The sequence below is a fragment of the Podarcis liolepis genome (assembly GCF_965112155.1).
Source record: "Podarcis liolepis genome assembly, chromosome: 7".
Classification (NCBI taxonomy): Eukaryota; Metazoa; Chordata; class Lepidosauria; order Squamata; family Lacertidae; genus Podarcis; species Podarcis liolepis.
Window position 1 is genome coordinate 63,543,565 of NC_139561.1, and position 22,670 is coordinate 63,566,234.

General features: G+C 47.3%; 1 protein-coding gene across 1 annotated transcript; it reads right to left on the bottom strand.

Annotated features, from left to right (window-relative positions):
• Nucleotides 1–1,388: 1,388 nt before the first annotated feature.
• LOC310710736 (uncharacterized protein) lies at nt 1,389–22,176 on the bottom strand. The gene is made up of 15 exons (XM_083511791.1): nt 21,694–22,176; nt 19,798–19,946; nt 17,859–18,019; nt 16,276–16,435; nt 12,977–13,147; nt 11,026–11,117; nt 10,584–10,741; nt 9,865–9,968; nt 7,770–7,994; nt 7,014–7,099; nt 5,826–5,962; nt 5,217–5,306; nt 4,303–4,511; nt 3,261–3,467; nt 1,389–1,999 (listed from the first exon to the last, which is right to left on the bottom strand). The coding sequence occupies exons 2-15, from the start codon at nt 19,942–19,944 to the stop codon at nt 1,712–1,714; spliced, it is 2,235 nt and encodes a 744-aa protein (XP_083367917.1). The 5' UTR covers nt 19,945–19,946; nt 21,694–22,176; the 3' UTR covers nt 1,389–1,711.
• Between the last annotated feature and the right edge of the window lie 494 nt (nt 22,177–22,670).

A 22,670-nucleotide genomic window follows, 5' to 3' on the forward strand; every position in this document is an offset into this window, starting at 1 on the left:
TAGCTCATTGGCAGAGCATCTGCTTTCTATGCTGACGATTCCAGGTTCAACCTCCCCTGCCTCCAGTTTAAAGGATCTCAGGTAACAGAGACTGAGAATTGATGCTCCCCAGCGAGACCTGTGGCCTGGCATCATATACGGCAGACTCATATGTGCAACAAGTCAATTTATGGGGGAATAACTTTTTTACAGTTTTAGCTGCCATGGCTTCAACAAAAGAATCCTGGGGGTTGTGGCTGGATGAGGATGCTGAGTATCCTCATGCTGAGTGATGAGAGAGGGAGGGGGACAGTTCCCTGGGGAGACTAAAAGCAGAAACATGGCCCACCTCTCAATGGAGGCTGCTCAGTTAGGGTGAAAGGGGCATTGCCCCACAGTCTACCCACAGCCAGCCCCCACTTGCCTCTCTTCTTACCTGCACCCAGCTCAAGGGTTGGCACCGCCTGTCAGCTTCCTCCTCCTTTGTCTGTTTCCCTTGCAGAACTCAGCAAGGAGGATGGGGACAAAACTAGAATTACTTGGTTCTGCCTATAACTAGCTCTGGAAGACACTCAAACTCAAGACGAAAGGGAGAAATGAGCTAAGAGGAAGGAACATTTGGCAAACCCTCACCATTATCAACTTCTGCCCAGAAACCTATGTCCCCACTGTGGAAGGACGTGAGGATCCAGAATTGGCCTCCACAGTCACTTACGGACACACCGCTAAGACCATGTTCATGGAAAACAACCTTACTCGTCTATGAGTGATCGCCAAAGAAGAAAAGAAGAAAAACTGTTGGCTTTCCTGCTTTCTGCCCTACCAGTTCCAATGATGTAAGTGCCCCAAACCCCACCTCCAGGTGCCTATGACACATGAGATCAGACCAAAACAAGGATTTTTCAAGCATCCTCCGCTTGCTGCTATTTGAGCCCTTTATTGCCTATTCACTTTTAGCAAAGCTAGCTGAAGACATGATGTCAGGGAACTGACATCGGAGCTAGAGGCGGAGGGAAGGCTCTCAAATGATGCTGGAGAAGGGCTCAGCAGGGAGAGAGGCAGCTCCGCAGATGGGGAAGCAAATCAGCGCAACACCAGGGCTATAGAGGGGCTGATGGGGGAATCGGCGAGAGGGCTCCAGGACTCTTCACCGGACACCAGCGGGGAGAGCACGGGTCCTCCGCTACCCACGCCCACCCTGCGCAGAAGACTTCCGCGCAGAGAGAGTAGGAGGAGACTGGGTGTCAAACAACTTTTATGTTGGAAAAGATTTAAGAAACGCCCACTGACGGACTCTGCTAGCGACTGAGGCAGCCACGAAGTGAAGGGCTGCCCAGACTGAAAGGTTTAGCAAGGCAACAAAGCCTGGAGAGGCGGCAACTTACGCACAAGCAACCCATACACATTACACATGATCAATGACTTTAAAAAGCAAACTGTAATCATCCTTTCAGAGAACAACCTTCTGTTATCCCAGAACCTTCTTCTCCAGATCAGCCCCAGCCTCACCAGTGCTCCACTGAAAACAGTTTTTGCCACCCAGGCCACAAAAACAAGGCTGGCGTATATCCAGAGGGATATTACACTCTCCCACAGTTCATAGGGCCTCACAGTCTCTCCCTCCTCCTGCACATTTTACTTAATGCAGAAACCCATCTCATATATACATGGCCTGACAGAGTGAGATGCCCTTTTGCCTTTCAGGGGCCTCCTCCCTCATCAGTTCCGACGACTAGCATTGGATGGTGCGGCTGGCCTTCCCCGAGACTGTAAAATCAGCTTGCAGGATGTTAGAAGGGGCCCGGGTTTCTTGGAAGGGCTGCTGCCCCCCAACAAAAAGGGTGAAAGTGCCAGGCTCCAGGCGCCACTCCCCAGCCCAGATGGCTCTCTGGCTGAAGTCTAACTGGAAGGGTACTTTCACGGCACGTCCCACAGGCACTGGAACACGGTGGAAGCCAACCAGCTGCCAGCGTGGCACTGGCACGGATGCCCCTCCCCAGCGGAGGTAGAGCTGCACCACCTGCAGAAGGAAAGAACTGTTAGGAGGAGAAAACCCCAAGGCTCTTCTAGGAGTTTTCACCCCTGCATGTGTTGGTGGTGGAGGCAGCAGCACTGTTTGGAAGTAGCCTGAACTGCAAACTACAAAAGGCAGATGCATGGGGATAATGTCCCATCTACCCAGAGACAAGGACACCAAAACACCCTCCCAAAACCTCACCCACCAGTTCCAGATCTGAAATACATGCTCATCAAACCAAAGTGGCTGAAGGTGCTTCCTGGCTCCTGCTGTTCAGTAAGGAGCTGCAAGCGCACTTGGGGCAGGGAACAGGAACCAATTTCAGGCTCATGCTCAGAAATCTCCCTGGCTTCCAAGATCACACCAGGAATTTCACACACTTCAAGCATATCTTCACAGCCGTAAGGGCTAGAAACTTGCTTTTTTAAATGGATGTAGATTCCACAGTCTTTTTCTATGCTTAGCCCTAGATATCATTGGTTCAAGCTCCCCATTAAAATATTGGGCAAGATAGATGGCAATGATGCATGGGGGCATACCGCATTAATATATTTCCTGTTACTGTCTGCTCACCGAGAAATTGCAAAAACCTGGAAGCTGGCAGTCAGCTAAACGTTTGAGCAATGGCTTCAGAGACTTTTGCATATTCCACTTGCAGAAAAATTGACTTTCAGCATAAAACTGCCCAAAGGCAAAACCATTTGACTTTTCTGCTACTTGGAGCTCACTTCTGGAATACGTTAAAGGGCATATACAAGGTCTCCATCATTTGTCTGCCTTCCTGAGACGGTGGAACACTGGCTGAAGTGGCCTCTATCCTCTGTCATTTGGACTCTAAAGTCTTCTGCTTTAGGTATCCTCAAAAGCTTTTCAACTGCTTGCTCTTCTGTTAACTTCTATATTGTTGTTGTATTGTTTTCTCATGAAAATCAAATATATATTTGTGTGTGTGTGTGTGTGTGTGTGTGTGTATGTATTTGGGAGGAATTCAACTACCTAGTCCCGTTAAGCAGAAATACTTACATTAGCATGGTATGGCTTTCCTCCCCCACCCGAAAATTGGCTTTGGGCACATCAGGAGAACCCCCAGAACAGCAGGAGGAGGAGAGGGTGGATTGTTCCAAACGGAGGGGAGGGGGGATTTTTCCATCTGAAAAAGCTTGCACTGATGGAATGATTGCCATAGAGCTATGGCAGTGGTTGAATTCCTCCCTCTTCTCCCTGCTATCCCAGTTTGTGGGCAAATACACATATGCTGTCTCACCTCTTCGCCATCCCTGGAGCCCATGTTCTTCACTACTGCAGAGATGCTGAGGTTACCACAAATGGGCACGACATTGGCACCTAGCACCAGGTCGCTGTATTGGAAGGTGGTAAACGAGAGCCCATAGCCAAAGGGGTACAGCGGAGCCTCATCCCCATAGTAGCGATATGTCCGTCCAACCATTGTGTAGTTCTCCATTGGTGGAACCTGTGGTAACGGCCACAAATGAGTGAACAGGATGGGAAGAAGCCCATGGGCCAAGCCAATCTGAATGAGGAGGCACATGGTGGGAAATGCACAAGGTACAACCAATAGCAAGGAGTATATCTTAGCTCAGGAGTCGCCAGTGCGGCACCTGTGGACACCAGTGTGCTTGCCAGTAATTCCCATGGTGCCTGTAAAGGGTCTTAGCTAACATGTCCTCCAAAATCCACAATGCTATTTGCTTTTCCTGCTCAGTTCCTGCTTGCAAGGCTCAGGTTCACGTACACCCTTAAAACATGCCCATATTTCATTGGATGCCAGGAAGGAATACACACCTGCAGCCAACGCAGCAGAATGTAAACCCACTTGTAGGCTGACAAGTGAGGGTTAAATTTTGCTCAGGGAACAGGTGCATGGCAAATAAAGCCTATAAAATGCAGGCTTCTTTCCTTTCTCCAGAGGACGGGACAAAAAAGTGCTTTGCCATCCCAGTGCACTGTGCTTCCCAAAATGTTGAGCAAGGCCCCTTGTGCTGTGGTTCCCAAGCACCCACAAACCAGCTGGCTGGTGGGAGGGTGGGAACCCCACAAGGGATTTTGACAGGTGAGTGGGACAACCCACCTGTCTATCATGTGATGTCATAATACATGGCTAATACTGATATGGATCTAGCCCATGGAGCCAAACCCCCATTCCTGCTTTAAGAACTGGTGCCTGACCTTGCTTTCCTCCTCCTCCCTCCCCACCCCTTTTTTCTTGTATGTCATGTCTGTTAAACTGAAAGACTGTGGGGGCAGGGATTGTCTTACCTACAAATTTCTGGGCATCCTAGTCTTACCTGGTGCATGCCTGCAGGCCATGTAGCAGGGAGTCGGCCAGCAGGATTTGCCCCTTTAGCTCCCACCAACACCTTGGCAAGAGCCAGGCCGGTAGCCTGAGCTGGGTAGAAACAGGCTAAGATCGCTCCCACACTGTCCTGTGCCTTGGCCCAGCTCACGTCAAGCGGGCCTGCGTTGAACAGCAGCAGAATCACTGGACGTCCAGCAGCTGAAATCAAAGCTCTAAGCAATTAATAAACAGGCCAAATCAATGCCATGCATGCAAACACTCATTAATGAGCCATAACCCAACACTCTGGAGAGCGTGGAACTTCAAGTCCAAGGTTCAAATCCTTATTCAGCCAGGAAGCTCTCTGGGAGCAGCCAGCAGTGAGCATCAGTAGCCCTCGGGGAACATACGGCCTACTTTTAAAAGACTTCTGCAAGTTATCAGTTGAGACCTCTGGTGAGAGCAATTCCTCCCTACCCCAGAGCCTGCTAGTTGGGAAAGAAGAAGGAGAGAAGAAGGCAGCAGGTAGAGAGATGGAAATGGGGCATGCCCTGTCCTCATCTGGCTCTGGGCCTCACCCACTGATGCCTTTGACCCTGTCCACTGCCAGAATGTGGCCCCCAACTAATTATCCCAGAAGGAATGCAGCCCTCGATGTGGACAACCCTGAGCTAGATGGACCAATGCCTGACTCAACATTGGCAGCTTCCTAAGGGTAAATCTAAACAGTTACCAAGGGAGCCCCACCACCATCACCAAACACCTCTATTTCACAGCTGCCCATGAGCCACAGAAGAGTTTAGATTGGCTGCTTGCTGCGGGTTACCTGCAGGCCCCACCTTCTATAGTGCTTGGTGCAACCAAGTGCCTTTGGCATCCCCCTTCCTCATGTAGTCTCCCCCGGGGCAAAAACATCAAGCTTACCCCAGGCCACAGCATCCTGAAGGAGTTCTAGCTGGTGGCCAGGCAAGGCTAAGTCCTTCCGGTCTTTGGTTTCTGCCTCCAGATCCACTCCTGGGCAGAGGGAGTTAGAAGTCATGTTAAACAGAGCCCACCCACTCCCTTCCCTCTTGTCCTCATCCTAAACAAACCTCCTTTCCAAAAGTTTGAGAAATGGCAAAGTACCACTCTCCAAAAGCAACAGAAGATGTCCATCAGTCTTACTGAGAAGCCAGGCTCCACTGATGGAGTGGCTTGAGGTCTGCATGCTGGTGGACCACAGCTCCCATCACCACTGACCATGACGTATGTGCTCCCTGCTCTAAAGATTAATGTCTCAAGGAGGCTCCATGAGAACCAATGATTGTGAACCCACAAGGCTGGCCCTGCTGCTGGCTAAAGTTCCCCAGAATCCCACCCACCCAAGTCTGTGCACTGTGCACACATAGATGAGGAAGCCTGCACATGCATAGACCTCTATGCACACGGCTTTCTCTGCCATTCAACTCCAATTGCACAGGTTGTCATCTTGCAACCGTAGGGAAAAGCATGGTGCTGTTCTTACCCTCTTTCTTCACCAGATGTGGGGCTTACCTGTACCCAGGCACACAACCACAATGTCTGCTGCTTCTACCGCAGCCTTCACTTGGGCTGGCATATAGGTGCTGCACGTGGGAAAGGTACATCCGGCGGCAAAGGTGACATTCGCCGCAATTGTTGCCAGGCCCCTCCTGCACCAGGCAGAGATGAGAACAGCTCTCAGTTTCTTAAGGGCAAACACTGGAAACGTATTTGTTCTCTGCCAAAAAGTATCTGGATTTGGCCTGCATAACCCATGGACTGCAAAGCCAAACCAGCCACATAGTGGGATCTGCCTGGAACTTAGCCCCATCCAACCTTACACATACACCTCAGCATGTATTTACTGCCCTGAGTAGGCAACAGAAGCCAGCTGGGTTATGGAGACCCAGCAGGGCACCATACAGGGTGGTGGGATGTGTCTGGCATCCTGGGGTGGCAGTGGCTTCTTGGACTTTTGGACCATGCACATCCAAAGCCTGTGGCTACAATTCACTGCATTGATGAGAGTGCATTTGCTTCTTTTCAATAGAGTGTTTGGCTTCCAAGAGCTGGCCTTGACACTAAGGGTTGGGTTTTTTTGTTTTGAAGCAAAGGCAGAAGAGGGAAGTGATTGAAAATGGAAAATAAGTGCCCGATGTGGGAGGGGGAAAGCAGAGTGCTGGGTGTAGGAATGCTCAAAGCTTCATTTCCAGAGAGAGGTTCTGACTCTGAAATGCACATGATGTGGTTCTACTGGCAAAACTAAGCAAGTCAGACCCTAAAGGATGGGATGGGAAATGCAATGAGCCATTCTGAGCTCTGGAACAGCAACTACTCTATCCTTGGTAAAGATAAAGGGACTCCTGACCGTTGGGCCCAGTTGCCGATGACTCTGGGGTTGAGGTGCTCATCTAGCTTTATTGGCCAAGGGAGCCAATCTTGCATCAAACAAGGATGTGTGTATGAGACAGCCCACTTAAAGGGCAGTTATGGGTCTGGCATCCAGCATGTCCTCAGCCTGAAGGACTTCAGTCCCTTTTGAAAACTATCATAATTTCTTGTCTGTTGCAGAATCTGTCTGGCAAAGATGGCCCTACTCTGCATGCAAAAAGTAAGGCCAACTCTAGGGTGTAGATTCGATTTAAATGAAGGTCCAGCATCCTACCAGGAATGCCTTCCAAGGATGGAGCAGGAGGGAGGAGAGGTTTCTTCAGGACTTACCTGGGTGTATAGATGTACTGAGGCTCTGGGACTGGAGCGTAGTTCCCAAAGAGAACCCTAGGGTTGTCGGCAAAGGGCCCAACCACCTGCCAAGAAGAAATTAGGGGCCACAATGGGATTCAGATGATTCAGAGAGTGGGAGGACCAGGGGCCATGCAACATTATTAAGTTATTCATCACATTCCAAGCAACAGTTTCAAGGTGATGTACATTGAAGATAATTAAACACACAAACACACAGAGGGAGAGAGAGAGCGCAAATGGATTTAAAACCGAACTGAAACCACACAAGGTAGACACTCATGGAAAACACCCCTTTATCCAGCTGGGAAAGTCTGCTGGAACAGAATGTGCAAATAGTGGGCACTTGTTGTGTCTCAACATGTAGCGGTTGAGACCTAATGTGAAAAACAGAAAATGCCATTCCAGCCAATTGCTGGAAATCACAAGTGGGGACAGTGCAGTTGCACTCAGGTCCACCGACTACAGGACTGGCAGCAATTCCTCAAGGACTTGGGACAAGTGTCTCTCTCCACCCTTCAGCTAGAGATGGAAGGGTTTGAAACAGAAACTTTAATGCATGCAAAGGACAGAATGCAGTAAATCAATCGTTTAATATTTCAAAACAGAGTTCTGCATTTAGTTTCTCTGTTGCAGTCTGCCCTGTTCCAGTGTTGCCAGAGGTGATACAACTCTGGAGAATGAGCAAGGGACGAGATGCCCTCCCCATCACACCACTCCATGGTGAACACTTACTGCAAAGTTCTTCCTCAACACATCTGGGGCCTTAAGAGGTAGCATCCCGCGCTGGTTTTTTAGCAGGACAAAGGACTGAATGGCAGCTTCAAGAGCCAGCTGGCGGTGGGCCTCCGTCTGCACGTCTTCCAGTCCCAGGGCATTGTAGGGGTTCATGGTTGGTGGGTCAAACTCACCCAGGCGCAAGCGGGTGCGGAAAAGTGGGCGGACACTGGCCCTGATCGTCTGCAGGAGATAGTAGGAGGGAGGGGAGGCACAGAGCTGGCTAGTGAAGCAGCATTGTAATAGAAGGGTGGAGATGGGTGAAAGATCTTCACTCCCACAGACTTCTAGGGAAAGATGGGGAACCTCCCCACCTTTCCCGTGAAACCGTGTCAGCCAAGCCTCACTCACCTCCCCTTCCGCAATGTCATATATAACTGAAGAGCTTGTAGAATATTACAGAAACGTACACAGCTCTTAAGATCCCAAAAGGTTTTAAGCCTACAGCAATTACACATGGAGAGAAGCAAAATACTGAGGAAAATCAAGCCATTAGAAAACATCAAATATAGTAAGTAAATGGACCAGATGGCTTTATTTCAGATTACTGCAAAGGAACATTTGATGAGGCTATTAATAAAATACACAAATAAATCCTGCTGCGAAGACAGTTGCTAGGATTGTATTTTACAAGTTAATTAAAGAAACTGATTGGTGAATTAGTATGTTAGAGCTATCTTTTTGGTGTGGCTATATTCTCTGCTTCAAATACTACTGAGATCAGGGACAGAGGAAATATTAGTAGCTATATCATGTATTGTATTAACATTACTATTTACTATCAGTTCCTGTTTGTTAGGTATTGGTCTCAGAGTTAGGAGTGGAACAGAAGCAGAATGTGTATAAGGGGAGGAAAAGCCTCAAACCACAGACTACTAAAAATGTTGTAGGGATCTCAAAGGGCATCTAGAGCAACACCCTTGTTACAGCATCCCTAAAAGATAGTCATACAGCTTCTGCTTTAAAAAAACACCTATTAATAACAGAGAGGCCACTCCCTTCTAACACACTGTCCCACTATTGAACACCTTGTACTGTCAGGAAACCTGTTTCTCAAAATTTGAACCTGCTGGTGTCGATACTACTCTCTGGAACAGCCAAGCTTGTGCCCTCCTGGTGTTTTGGGATACAACTCCTATCATCCCTAACCATTGGCCATGCTGGCTGGGGCCATAGCTGTCAGCTTACAGATTTGAAAATAAGGGACCAGCAGCCTTGAAAATAAGGGATCAGCAGCCAAAATAAGGGATTTTCCGAACACAGGTACGTTCAACTTCTGAGCCCCTCCGAGCCAAAGGCAGAAAGCCCAGCCAGCAGCCAAACGAAGCCTCAAGCGGTGGTTCCCACAGCGCAGCAACCCGGCAAAGGGGATGCAGCAAGGAAAACCACCGTCGCCTCTCCGCTGGGAAGCGCTGAGCAAAGGCGAGTTCCCAGGCAACGCTGCTGATTTGATCAGCACAAGGCATGCAAGCTCCACCCCCCAGTCGTTCTTAGACTCCTTATTGGGTGAGCAACGCAGCCAAGAAACACAGTTGGAGCCTCCCTCCTCCCTGGCCGGCAGGCAGGGAGGGAGAGGAGCTGCTTCCTTTGAAACCCGGGAAATTTAAGGGACATCATCAATAAGGGACAGCAGCGGGACACAGCGCTGGGATAAGGGACTTTCCCGCCAAATAAGGGATGGTTGAATGGGGCTGATGGGAGCTTAGTCTAAAACATCCAGCAAGCACCAGATCTCTCTGGAGCAAGAGGTAAGAGTCTTTTGGGGAGGCACTATGGATGATGTTCTATTTTTTCTATTTTCCGATGTTTTAATCTGTTTTCCATTTTGTATTACTTTTATGGAAATTACTTGGAGACACAATATTTAAATATAAAAATGTTCACACAGGGAATATGCTCCTCAGGCGCCATTGTCTATCTGTAGGATATTCTTTAGGAAATAGGATGATTTCACATTTTGGCATGCATGAGCTGCAATTGGATGGTCACTAATAACTGCATCCAATGATCCACCTTTTCCCACTCCTTGTTCCCCTTGGGTGGAACCACTTACTTCCAAGGAGATGTTGCCTTTGGCAACAGCCTGGCCTATAAATGTGAAAGAATTGTTCACCATCCCGTATGAAACTTCCAGGTTGCATCCGGCATTCACAGAAGCTGCAGCAGGAGAGGTAGAGAATTGGGATCATTATAGTCCAAGAGTTCAGAGACACAACTTTTCCTCAGCTGAACTTAACTGCATTGTATCTTTTTTAAACATAAGCACCTCTGGATGCGTTACAAGCAGAAGAATGGGACAAAAATATTAATCACGGTAATACATAATAGATTACTTTGTGCTCTACATTCAGACTAAAGTTTCTAATTACTAATAAGATATACCCATTCTGGTATGCAGCTTTGAGTAGCGTACACCATTTTGCAAGCCACGTCCTGATATAATGCATTTCTGTGTATGTTATTTTCACTAATATATAGACTTTTATCCACACATTCCCCATATATACTCCTTTTTGTACACAATACTCCTTCATTGGCTCCCAAGACAGACAGATGCCAACTGTTTGATTGGAGAAGTGCGTTGCAAAATTAAGACAACTGTGGGTTCTGAAAGATAATTGTATTTTGATTCATGTTATTGGTCCAAGAACTACAAAATGGGCCGTGTTCTCATTAAAGTGCAAACTAGATCTAATTTCTCACCCCATCCTCGTTATGGGGAGCTGCCCACTCTGGGCTGAGAGGCAGACGTCAATGCTGGGTAGTGCTTACCTATGGCAGACTCCAGCAAGCTGTGGGTATAGTTGTGACCAAGCCATAACAGTTCCACAGCTCCCTCATCGCTCACCACATAGCCCTGGAAGCCCCATTCTCCACGCAGGATGTCTGTTAGCAGGTTCTTGTTAGCGCAGGCAGGGATTCCATTAATCCTGGCAGAGGCAACAAAGAAAGTTATCAGGCTCAAAAGTGTTGCAAACATTGCTGGTATGCCCTCTGCTCTAATGGCGAACAATGTAATTTTAGCACAGGGGTGGGAAACTTTTTCAGCCACATTCACTTGGGAGAAACCTTGGGGGCCACAAGCCTAACAATGTCTACTCAGAAGTACATCCTACTGAATTCAATGGGGGCTCACTCTCAGGTTAACTGGGATCAGGATTGAAGCCTAATGTCCCATTGCCATCCAAAAGTTAGGGAGAGAACCCAGACATACCTGTTGTAGCTGCACATGAAGCTGAAGGTTCCAGCCCGTACGCAGGCCTCAAACTGAGGCAGGAAGGTCATGCGCCAGTCACGCTCCTCCACCTGGTACAGAGCACAGATATCATTCCCTCCTGGCATACCACCACCGCCACCCCAAGCATTGTTGGCAAAATTCCAGGACACCTAGAAATAGGGTCAGCCCGAGACATTTTGCCACCTGAAGCAAAGAACAAGATGGCGTCTTTCTCCCCATTCTGTGTAGAGAAGTCAACAAGACTGGCTGCTGAATCTTAGTTGAACACTGGCAACACAACAACATCCTTTACTGTATCAGAAGGCAGCAGGAAAACTCAGGGAGTGCAGAGCAATCTGCATGTAACACATAGCTCTGCCCACCAACAGAGGGGGGTAACTATGGGGCTCAGGAGCAGCAGTGGGGGAACGGACGCCACTGCAGTTTGTTGTGCAATAGAACCAAATCAAGTTCTACTGCACAACCCAAATTTGCTGGTAGAAGAGTTTGGATTTGATATCCCGCTTTATCACTACCCGAAGGAGTCTCAAAGCGGCTAACATTCTCCTTTCCCTTCCTCTCCCACAACAAACACTGTGTGAGGTGAGGGGGGCTGAGAGACTTCAGAGAAGTGTGACTAGCCCAAGGTCACCCAGCAGCTGCATGTGGAGGAGCGGAGACGCGAACCCGGTTCACCAGATTACGAGTCCACCGCTCTTCACCACTACACCACACTGGCTCTCCCAGTGTATGTGGTATGTGATTGAATCCCACTCACAAAGCAGCAATAGTTTGGAAGGGAGGTTTAGGGGATTCAAGATTTTGGAGCCAATATTTAATTTCAGTGGTGCATTATTTTTGCTGCTTTTGTGATTCAAGTTTTTGTATATGAGGCTCTTAAACTCAGGGTCGTGGGTTTGAGCTCCATGTTGGGCAAAATATTTCTGCATTGCAGGGTGTTGGACTAGATCAGGAGTCTGCAACCTTTAAGACAGAAAGAGCCACTTGGACCCGTTTCCGAAGAAAAAACAACAACTGGGAGCCGCAAAACCATTGCGACATTTAAAACAAATATATCTCCGGAGCCACGATCTGACAGCGGGCGGGAAGGTGATGTCGGGACGGTGCGTGACTAACGCACGCACCGCCCCCATGCGACGTCACAGCCAGTACAGTGCCCGCCACAGTGAGGAGTGTCGGGGCGCACAATGCGCCTCCTCCCCTCGCTAGTATCCGCCCCGGAGCCGCAGCAAAGATGTAAAAGAGCCACATGCGGCTCCGGAGCCGCGGGTTGCAGACCCCTGGACTAGATGACCCTTGTGGTCCCTTCCAATTCTATGATTCTTATTATGAATTAAAAGGGGGTTGCTTAATTGAATTGGATATTTCTTAATGAGATGCTTTCATGAATCAATTGATTATCTCAATTTTGTTATAACTTGTAACTTAGTGAGTTGAGTGAGCCCATCACTTATGTGAGGGCAGGAACCCCCCCCCAGAACCCCCCCCCCCACCAAATTAACCAACCCTTATCTGTCCAGAGTGGGCCTTGCCCTCTGCCTCACTCACCGGCCTTTGGGAAGGTTGTACGAGGGTCCTGGGAGCCTCACACATCCTTCCCAGAGGCTGCAAAACAAGGCGTAGAGCTCTACAAACTCTGTAGCGGGTTTCCCCTCACTCCATTTATTTATTTTTCAGCCATGAGCCTAAGGCCACAATCGCAAAAACAAATTGTGCATCAGTGGCAGGCCCACTGTATGTAACTTTCTTCGTGTTGGGAGCTGCCTTGAGCATAGTTTACTATGGAAAGGCGGCATACAAATAAATGATGATAATGATGATGGCGGAAGCAGGGAGAGGGAGGGAATGAGCCAGCACACAGGACAAGGAAACCTCCTCCATTCAGCCCTTGCCACCTCCTAGCTCCCAACCTGCCAGTCATACTGACCTTGGCATCGAAGGAATAACGGGGCTCAGGGATGTTCTCGGGGCCCCCATGGACGGAAAAGTGCTTGCAGCCAGCGCTGGCCTTGATATAGCGGGGGTGGTCACCCTGCAGCCCTGTCACAAAAGCCACACCCAGCTCCCTGGTCAAGTATGGATCCTCTCCGTAAGTCTCCTGAAGAATAAACAGACAGACAGAGACTTAGGTCATGCCCGTTCTCTGTGACACGTCACTCCCCCCCCCCTCTCAGTTCCTGGTGTCCACACCTTTCATCACCACAAAGGAACCTGCTGTCTGGTACTTCTGGTGAGAGAGTCACAGTCATTCCCTCCCTTTGGAAATTAGATAAATGCCAACAGCATTACATCTTAGCCACTTATTTAGACCTCTTTACTTACACAAGTTTCTCCTGCGGTGTGACCCAGTTAGTGTATTGTATTACTGATTTATGATGTTCTATTTAGTTTGTATTTTATTTCTGCTATATTGTTTTTGAACCGTACATAGTTTGGTGTCTATATTTTAAGCAGTACAATGGTACCTCTGGTTACGAACGTAATTCATTCCGGAGGTCCGTTCTTAACCTGCAACCGTTCTTAACCTGAGGTACCACTTTAGCTAACGGGGCCTCCCGCTGCTGCCACGTTGCCGCCGCACGATTTCTGTTCTCATCCTGAGGTAAAGTTCTTAACTCGAGGTACTACTTCCGGGTTAGTGGAGTCTGTAACCCGAGGTGTTTGTAACCCGAGGTACCACTGTACATGAATTTTGGTTTTTTAAAAAAATATTTTTTATTGATACACCAAAAAAGAAAAAAAACAAGACAAGAAATACAAAACAAACCATGATAAGGACAATATTAATTACAAATCAACAAACCAAAAAGTGTTCCTTGGACTATAGACCTGACCTCCAGCCCATTCCTTATTTCAATTATTAATTATTTGTTGCCCATACACGTTTTTGTCTTAAATTAACTGATTAACTAATTATTGATTTATCTAAGGTTACAGATCTTTCTTAAATCTACTACTAAAGTTATTCAAATGCTGCAGCAGAATTTAAACTACTGTAATTGTTTTTCAAATAAACTTTAAAGTCTTCCCATTTTGAGATGATTCCTGTTTTGGTTTGTTCTTTATTTTTTCTGATAAACTATCTAACTCTGCATAATCCGTTAACTTTTGGATCCATTCATGAACAGAAGGGATTTCACCACTCTTCCACTTTGTAGCGATAAGGACTCTTGCTGCCACTGTGGCATATAAAAATATACTGTATTTTTCGCCCCATAGGACGCACCTAGTTTTTTTTGGGGGGGGGAGGGGAAATAAAGGGGGGGAATTATTTCCCCCCCCCAGGCGTGGGGCTGGGGCGGGAGAATTCCGAGCTTCCCCCGACCCCAGCCCCCTGAACAGGCAGCTCTCCGCAAGCCTCGGGAGACTGGCGCGACTTCCTGCCGGACTCCCACGCCTTGCGGATATCTGCCTGAAGCCCAAACCAGGTCGGGGGAACAGCGGGATGGCGGCGTTCCGCCTCCCCGCTGTCCCCCGAGCTTGTGGGGCTGGCGGCAGGGAGAAGCGCGCTTCTCCCCACCGCCAGCCTCCAAACCAGGTCGGGGAACCGAAGGCTTCGAGATGCAGGCTGCTATCCGCAAGCCTAGGGAGCCTGACGGGAACTCCCGTGGGCTCCCAAGGCTTACGGAGAGCTTCCTGAAGTGAAAGCCTGCATTCGCCCCATAGAACGCACACACATTTCCCCTTCATTTTTGGAGGGGAAAAAGTGCGTCCTATAGGGCGAAAAATATGGTACTCTTCATTTTTTGTGGGATATCCAAATCTGTGATCCCCAGGAGGTAAGCTTCTGGTTTTCTCTTAAAGGAAGTCTTTATTATTTTTTGTATTTCTAAGTGGATACCATTCCAAAATGCCTGGATTTTTTTGCATAGCCACCACATATGGTAGAAAGTGCCTGATTTATCTCCACACTTCCAGCAATTACTGGGGACATTTTTGTACATCTTTGACAATTGCCAAGGTGTTAGATACCATCGGTGTTGCATTTTTAGGAAGTTTTCTTTTAGAGTATAACAGTTTGTGAATTTCCAATTATTCTTCCACAAATTTCCCCACTGTGGCATGGTTATTGAATACCCAAAGTCCTGTGACCACCTAACCATGGCTGCAGTGACCTCCTCCTCCTTGACTTCCCAGTCAAGGAGGAGTCAGTATGCTTTGGAGAGGGTTTTTCTTTTAGAGTTTACTATCTCGGATTTGAATCAAGAGATTTCTGTTACAAAACCCTTTTGTTTGTCAGATTTACATTTTTCATATACAGTGGTACCTCGGGTTACATACGCTTCAGGTTACATACGCTTCAGGTTACATACGCTTCAGGTTACAGACTCTGCTAACCCAGAAATAGTGCTTCAGGTTAAGAACTTTGCTTCAGGATGAGAACAGAAATCGTGCTCCGGTGGCGCAGCGGCAGCGGGAGGCCCCATTAGCTAAAGTGGTGCTTCAGGTTAAGAACAGTTTCAGGTTAAATACGGACCTCCGGAACGAATTAAGTACTTAACCCAAGGTACCACTGTACCTGATGGTACTGGAATATTTTGGTAAAATATTTTAAAACAAGCAGCATTTTTCTCATATTTTTTCATATTCCTGCATTTTTATTCTTACAAAATTAAGTAAATAATAAATAGAATATGAAAATATCTAAGAAAAAATAGCCATCCCAATACTCCAAGCTTGGTAATAGGAGTAACACCTTTGACCAGAAACAGGTCATGTGTTCCCCAATAATCCGTATTTGGCTCTTATTGCCCACTTTAGGAACCACTATGGATGGGGAATAAATGAGACTCAGTTTTCATTTAAAGACAGTCCTACTTAATTTGCACTTTCTGAAACAAGAAAAGAACTGAAAAACAACCATCCTTTGAAATTTGTTCTTTCCTGAATTTTGAAGTGCAGTTTTTCCAGCTAAGAAATGTGTTCAAACATGCACATACTAGTGTAAAGTGTGCATAGAAATGCTTGTATTGGTGAAAACAGCATACAAAAAAGGCATTGTACTGGGGAAAGTTGCTTTGCAAAAATGCTCGTATTAGGATAAATCCACACTAAAATGTTGATGAATTACCGTGAGGACTTTTTAGAAGGGAAATCACAAACTGATGTGGAAATGTGGAGAATTGAACTTAAGAGCAGAAAATGAGAAACTGAAACGAACAGGTCTGCCCATCCCTCTGTATCCTCCCACCTGTGGAGTCCCCATTTCCTAAACCATTCTCATACCTGGTTTCTGCCCCACAGTGGGTGCCTCATAATGTTTAACATGGGGCTGAAGCAGCTCAGGCCAGTGTGGTCGTCATAGTTACCAACGGAGATGAAGTAGTTGTGTTTGGCACGGACCTCAGTGGCTGTGGCATTGGCCACGCGGTAGATGAGCTCAGGGCTGTCAGCAAAGAGAAGCAGCAGTGGAGAGGACGTCAAAAAGGACATTTTGATCTAGCAAGTTGCTATTGAAGCTGAAGGCAGAGGCTGGGATGGGGGTGGAGAAAACCTATGTCTGGGCTGAGGCACTTCAGGAGACATTTTAGGTCCTGTTTGACTGAATGCTTGAGGCAAAAATGTCCTCACAACTGAGTTTCAGAACTATGTGAAGATTTGATCCCTTTTCCTAGTCCAATTACACCACACTGGCTACATGGAGGGGCATTTAAATCACGTCAGCTTCCCACCACCATTTTTTTTTTTAAAGGGCCTTGGAATTGATTGACTACTTCAGTGAGGCTAGAAAATATTTTTTTCAGAGGGTTGAATCTGGTTTTCAAGAGGCACACGTATTTCTTTATTCCTTCTTCAGCCTCTGATACACATGGCTTTTGAAATTATACAAAACCCGTTTACTAGAGGTGACGAGGGAATGTGTGCACACATCTCAAGAAGTGATTCCTCTTTCAAATAAACTTCAATTCTCTGGAAAAAAATGACACTGCCTCTTGCAACTGACAGAAATGGAGGGCAGGTTGCCATCTGACAGGGCTTTGTGTCATTCAGGAACCTTACTGGGGGGGGGGAGACAGCTGGCAACCAAGCAGAATTGCTTCTCTTATATCAGCAACCATTTCTAATAATTAGAACTGTAATTTTCAGGCAGCAATTTTAGGAGGAGCTGAAATGGTGTGAATGGAGAACGAGGCCAGGACTGGCTCCAGGGCTGAAGGAACCCTTGGTATGTCGCTTTTTTAGGGTCCCTTCCTTCACTTAAGGGACCCCTCCACATGCTAGGCAACTGCCATTTTAAATTTCAAAAAAAATCCCTCAGAAAGTGATTATTATTTTATTTTTTAAAATAATATTTCTCTACCGCTCGGATGTCAAAACCTCTAAGCAGTTTACAGAAAACATTTAAAAATACATTAAAATGATCTAGGAAAGTCAAAAGTTAAAAAACAAGCTGATCTAAAAGTAATTCCAAATATCAATAAGATCAATAGTTAAAAATATAAATGATCGCAAAAGAAAATCACAGGTTAAAATGCACGTTAGCTTTGGAAATCTGAGTAGGCTTGGAAAAACAAAAACATTTTTATAAGGTGATAGAAACAATGCCAGAAAGGTGCTTGCCTAATTTCATCAGTATAATGGGGTAAGTTCCTACAAAGCACACTGAGAAATGTAAAATGGCGGCTCATGGTTGTCTGGCACTCAACAAGGCAGGACCATGGCAAAGCCCTAGTGGGCCCTCCCAGGGGACAGAGTCCCAGCAACTCTGTTGGGGCCAAAACGGGGCACTAGTAGAATAGGTTGAAAGGGAATCAAGGGGAACCTAGGAGAAGCCACAGCCAAGACCCACCTTTCAACAGCAGCCATACCTGAAGGAGGCAGCCAAGCCCAGGGCCTGGGGGAAAGCAGTTGCCCATCCTGGGGCTCCAACGTCTCCACGCAGGCACTCCGTGTTCCAGCTGTAGGGCCCAATGCCCAGTCGTTTAATGGGCGGCGCTGGGTTGTTGCCCTTTGCCCCTCCTCTTGCCATCTGTGGGTGAACAAGCCACAGCACCAGTCAGCAGATGAGGCAGCCCCTCAGAACTCTTCCGTACCCGGTCTTTGTTTTGCAATGAGGTGGCACTAAGCTTACAGCTCAGGGAATCCCAAAGGGCTGATTCCTTTGTGCACTGGGATGGCAGCTTCCACTGGACCACTGAGTGCATATTAAATGCTTCTAAACACCAAGTAACCAGTGGTAGATTTTCCTCCCTCCTTTCAACCCACACTTGTGAGAGAAGCAGGGAATCTATTCTGTCTATGCTAAGGCAATCATAAGGCGGTTGTTATTCCAAATTAATTAACGAGGCTTGCAACATTTACAGCCCACTCCCATGCATGTTTACTCAGAAGTAAGTCCAACTGAATCCAATTAGACTTACTCTCAAGTAAAGATGCATCGCAAGGGTAGGAAACCTCAGGTCCTGGGGCCAAATGTGGCCCTCCTGGCCTCTCTCTACACCCCCTGGGACATTCCATAAAAATGTGGAGTGCAGAGGAGCTGAAGAGCCCATTTCATTGGATTAAGGATTACATGCCTTACTACATCCCACCAATTACATAATGGGTCTGCCTGCGAGGGGATGTGGCCGATAAGAAGAGCCTCTGGGAAACCCACAAGCAGGAGCTGAGTGCAACAGCACTCTTTCCTCCTGCGGTTTCCAGCAACTAGCATTCAGAACTGCCTCCAACATGGTTAAGGAGCCACTGATAGCCCTATTCTCTGTGAATTTGTGCAACCCTTTTTAAAAGTCATACAAGTTGTTGGCCATTAATCACTACACCTTGTGGGAGCAAGTTTCATAGTTATGTGTTGTGTGAAGAAGTACTTCCTTTTGTCTGTGTTAAGAGAGAAGGAGGAAAACTTTTTTATCTACCCATTTGCTCCACACTATGCATAGTTTTATAGATTTCTATCACGTTGGATTGTAGAGTTGGAAGGTACCATGAGAATCATCTAGTTCAACCCTTTGCAATGCAGGTATATGCAACTGGGATTGAACCTACAACCTTAGCATTATCAGCAGCACACTCTAGCCAGCTGAGCTATCCAGGCTTTCTATTTCATTGCAATTGGCCATGAGATCTAAGAAGAACCACCATGTTCTAAGAGAGTACACAACTAAATCGTAGTTATTGTGTGTGCTGCAGGTAAAAAGGTAAAGGTACCCCTGACCTTAAGGTCCAGTCGTGGACGACTCTGGGATCTCTGGGCCTCTGGGATCTCGCTTTACTGGCCGAGGGAGCTGACGTTTGTCCACAGACAGTTTTTCCGGGTCATGTGGCCAGCATGACTAAGCCGCTTCTGAAGAACCAGAGCAGCGCACGGAAACGCCGTTTACCTTCCCGCCGGAGCGGTGCCTATTTATCTACTTGCACTTTGATGTGCTTTCAAACTGCTAGGTTGGCAGAAGCAGGGACCAAACAACGGGAGCTCACCCCGTTGCGGGATTCGAACTGCCAACCTTCTGATTGGCAAGCCCTAAGCTCAGTGGTTTAGACCACAGCGTCCCATTGTGTGCTGCAGGAAGGTAGAGCTAGTGCCTTAAATACCAGCTTATGGACTTCCTGGAAGCATCTGTTGGCCATTATGAGAAGGAAGATGCGGGACTCAATGGTCCCTTGATCCATCCAGCAGGAGTCTGATGTTCCTTATAATTCCAAACCAGCCCTCCTCCCTTCCTGCAGCTTTGATGCCCTTTGCCAGGCCTCTCCACACCTGTTCTGCCCTGCCACCTCTGTCAAATGGTCAAAAAGTGTTTCTTGTACCTGCAGTATCATCTCATCCAATGTCAGCCTGTTAACCAGGTCGTCCAGCCGCTCCTCCCAAGGCAATGTGGGGTCCCTGAAAGGGAAGTCCTGGCCCATGCACAGCCCAGCCACCAGCAGTAGGACGATGATGTGGAGAAAGGCCATCGCTTTCGGCACAGGAGAGAGGAAACAAATATGAGCACCACCAAAGACAACAATCACACCCTCCAAAGAAGGACCCCTTTTCCTTGAATGGCATCGTGGATGAGAACACAAAATGGTGGTGAGTGCCCACTGGGACTGGTAGGGTGGAATGCTGGGAACCCAACAGTAGGTGGCAGCAGAGCCAATGGCAGGTGCAGCCAACTAAGTCTTGTTTTGTCTCCATCCTTCTCCCTGCTGAATTCTACAAGGGCAAAACTGAAACTAAGGACGAGGAAACTGACAGCTAAGGGAAGACTTGAGTTTGGTGGGGCAAATCTAGAGGGTATCACGTTCCCCATCCCTGCTGTGCTTCCTTGCCTCTGTCTCAGACTGGCAGAATCCAGGTACAAGGTACTCACCTTGGACACATCCCCCCAATCTGCAACAGGGGAGAGCACATTCCTTGTGCTCTGGGTGTGGCTCTGAAAGCATCCATGGAGCACCCCTCCATGTTGGAGCATGTTGGAGCACCCCTGATGTGTGCCAATAAATGTATTAACTCGTTAATTAAAAAACTTCTCAGATGAGTGTGCCCACACACCATCTTGATTTTAGATGTCATCAGCATTGAAGTCATTCCAGTTACACAATGTGACTTGCTCTGTGCTCATATTTTACAGATTACATTATCTGAAACCAAGACATTTCTAAAAATGGCACATTTCCCCCAGAAAAAGCAGTAAAAAAAGTCCTCTGGAGAGCAGTAACCCTACTCTGCCCAAACTCAAGAGATGAAGGCTGCAATCTTATATGCCAGTGGTTCCCAATCTTTTTTTGGTATAGTGACCTATTGGTTTATTGTCACATGACCAAAGGTCTTCATCAGCCATCGGTTTTATGCATTTTAACTGCAAATTTGCCTATATTATAATTGTTACTTGAGACATCCATGCAAAAATTCACTTAAATTCATGTGGAATTTGTTGAGATATTTATAGTAGTTAACAAATTTACACAATTTTGTTCATGGGACTGTAAGAACACCAACCACCTGATTGTATTTCTAAAAACATATGGTTACACTAATCAGTGTTAGATGTAATAAACTATTTTAATAGTTTCATTCACAATGAAGTTCATTTATGCAAGAACCAGTGGGACAGTGGAGTTTGCATTTTGCCAACAGGTACATCAACACAGAGTTTGATGGTTGTCTCAGATAATTTCATTTTCATAAGAGTCAGTGCTGAAAAACCTGTTTTGCAAAAATTTATACTACCAAATGGCAGCAACACAGAAATTTCTTCATTGGCAAGCAAAGGTTACTCAGTGGTAATGCAGCAACTGAGAAATTTTGGTAGCATAAAGCCAAAATTTGAGAAACCTCATTTCCAAATTTTTTAAATCTTTGATGGTCCTATCACGTGACAGTTCAAGGAGTTGTTCTTTTTGCACAAAGGCAACTTCCAGTGGAATCATTCAAACTCTACAGCGGAAAAGGAGTAGACAAATCTTGACTAAGGAAACTTCAAACCACCCTGTGTCCCTGGCCCTAGATCAACGTTGCTCTGAGCGTCGCCTCTAATGCACAGGCTGTTTTAGCTCAAAACAGCTCAAAACCTGTACAAGTCCCTTGTGGCGAACTATCACCGCATATGTCAAAAAGAAAAGGCTGTAAGATATACCGGTATTTCATTACACTCGTTAAGGATTAAAGCAATAATTATTGGGTTGGGGGTATCTTAAAAAGCCTTTGGCCCACTCGCTTACCTGTAAACCCCGCTTAATCCGAGGAGGACCCTCTTAGGCGAACAAGATCGCGCTGGTAAAAGTACCCGCTGCGCCGCCTAGCCCTCTCCGCCCCCTTTCTCCCTGGAAGCCGAAATCTAGGCGTGCAGACGTATCTGGGGACAGATCCTCCACCCGCGCCGTTTTTCTCAGCAGGCAGATTGCAAAACGCTTATCAGGCTCAGGCGGCTTCCTTCAGCCTACGCAACCCGAGGGTGGGGTGCAGGCTGCTCCTATCCTGCCCTGGCTGTGCCCCCCTCCGGTCTTTTGGAAGGGCGCCACTGGATCCGGGCCTCCCCTTCCCGTGTCTCTGAAAGACCAAGCGGAACTGCGGGAAGCGTCTTTGTGGGCCCGGGTGTGTAGTTCAGGAAGCTGCAGGACTTGTTCCCAAGCGGTGCAAGCTGCAACGGGAAAACTTCTCCGTTCCCTCCTTTTGCAGCCTCCCTCCGTGCCGCGGGCTGCTGCTCCAGCCTGTAGCCATCGGCTGTCCATCGGAGGGCGCGCGTTTCTCATGCACTGGCTCTTGGGAACGCGCGAGCACCTGGCCAGCTTTCGCCGGGTGCTCCTCGTGCCAGCAAGGCTTTGAGGTTTTTTCTGTCTGTGTGTGTGGGATGGTCCCACGACATCGTTGGCATTAAAAATTTTAATGCCGAAATTTTTAAAAATCTGGTTTGCCGAAATCCAATGAGGGCCCATCCAGACGTCGTTTTCATTGCACATGTGTGACGGTTTCGGCTTGTGATGCTATCAGGTAGTGTCACATGTGATCCCACTTTCAATACTAATTGGGCAGGCAAAGGGGTGGCCCCGCTGCTTCGTTTCCAATCAGTGCATGTCCAATAACTTCCTGATGAAGTCCTGTAAGTTTTTATAGGACAAATGTTTAGGTTAATTTCTGCTTGGCTATAACATCTCCAGGCAGCAACAATGGCTGTTTGGGGAAAGCATCACCAAACTGG

Excerpts from the sequence above, each read along its gene's own strand:
- LOC310710736 (XM_083511791.1), bottom strand. The coding sequence starts at position 19,944 with ATGGCCTTTCTCCACATCATCGTCCTACTGCTGGTGGCTGGGCTGTGC. Across the intron at positions 13,148-16,275 it reads CACTGTGGGGCAGAAACCAG|GAGACTTACGGAGAGGATCC; the intron begins GTATGAGAATGG and ends TTTATTCTTCAG. Across the intron at positions 11,118-12,976 it reads GTTATTCCTTCGATGCCAAG|GTGGAGGAGCGTGACTGGCG; the intron begins GTCAGTATGACT and ends GCTCTGTACCAG.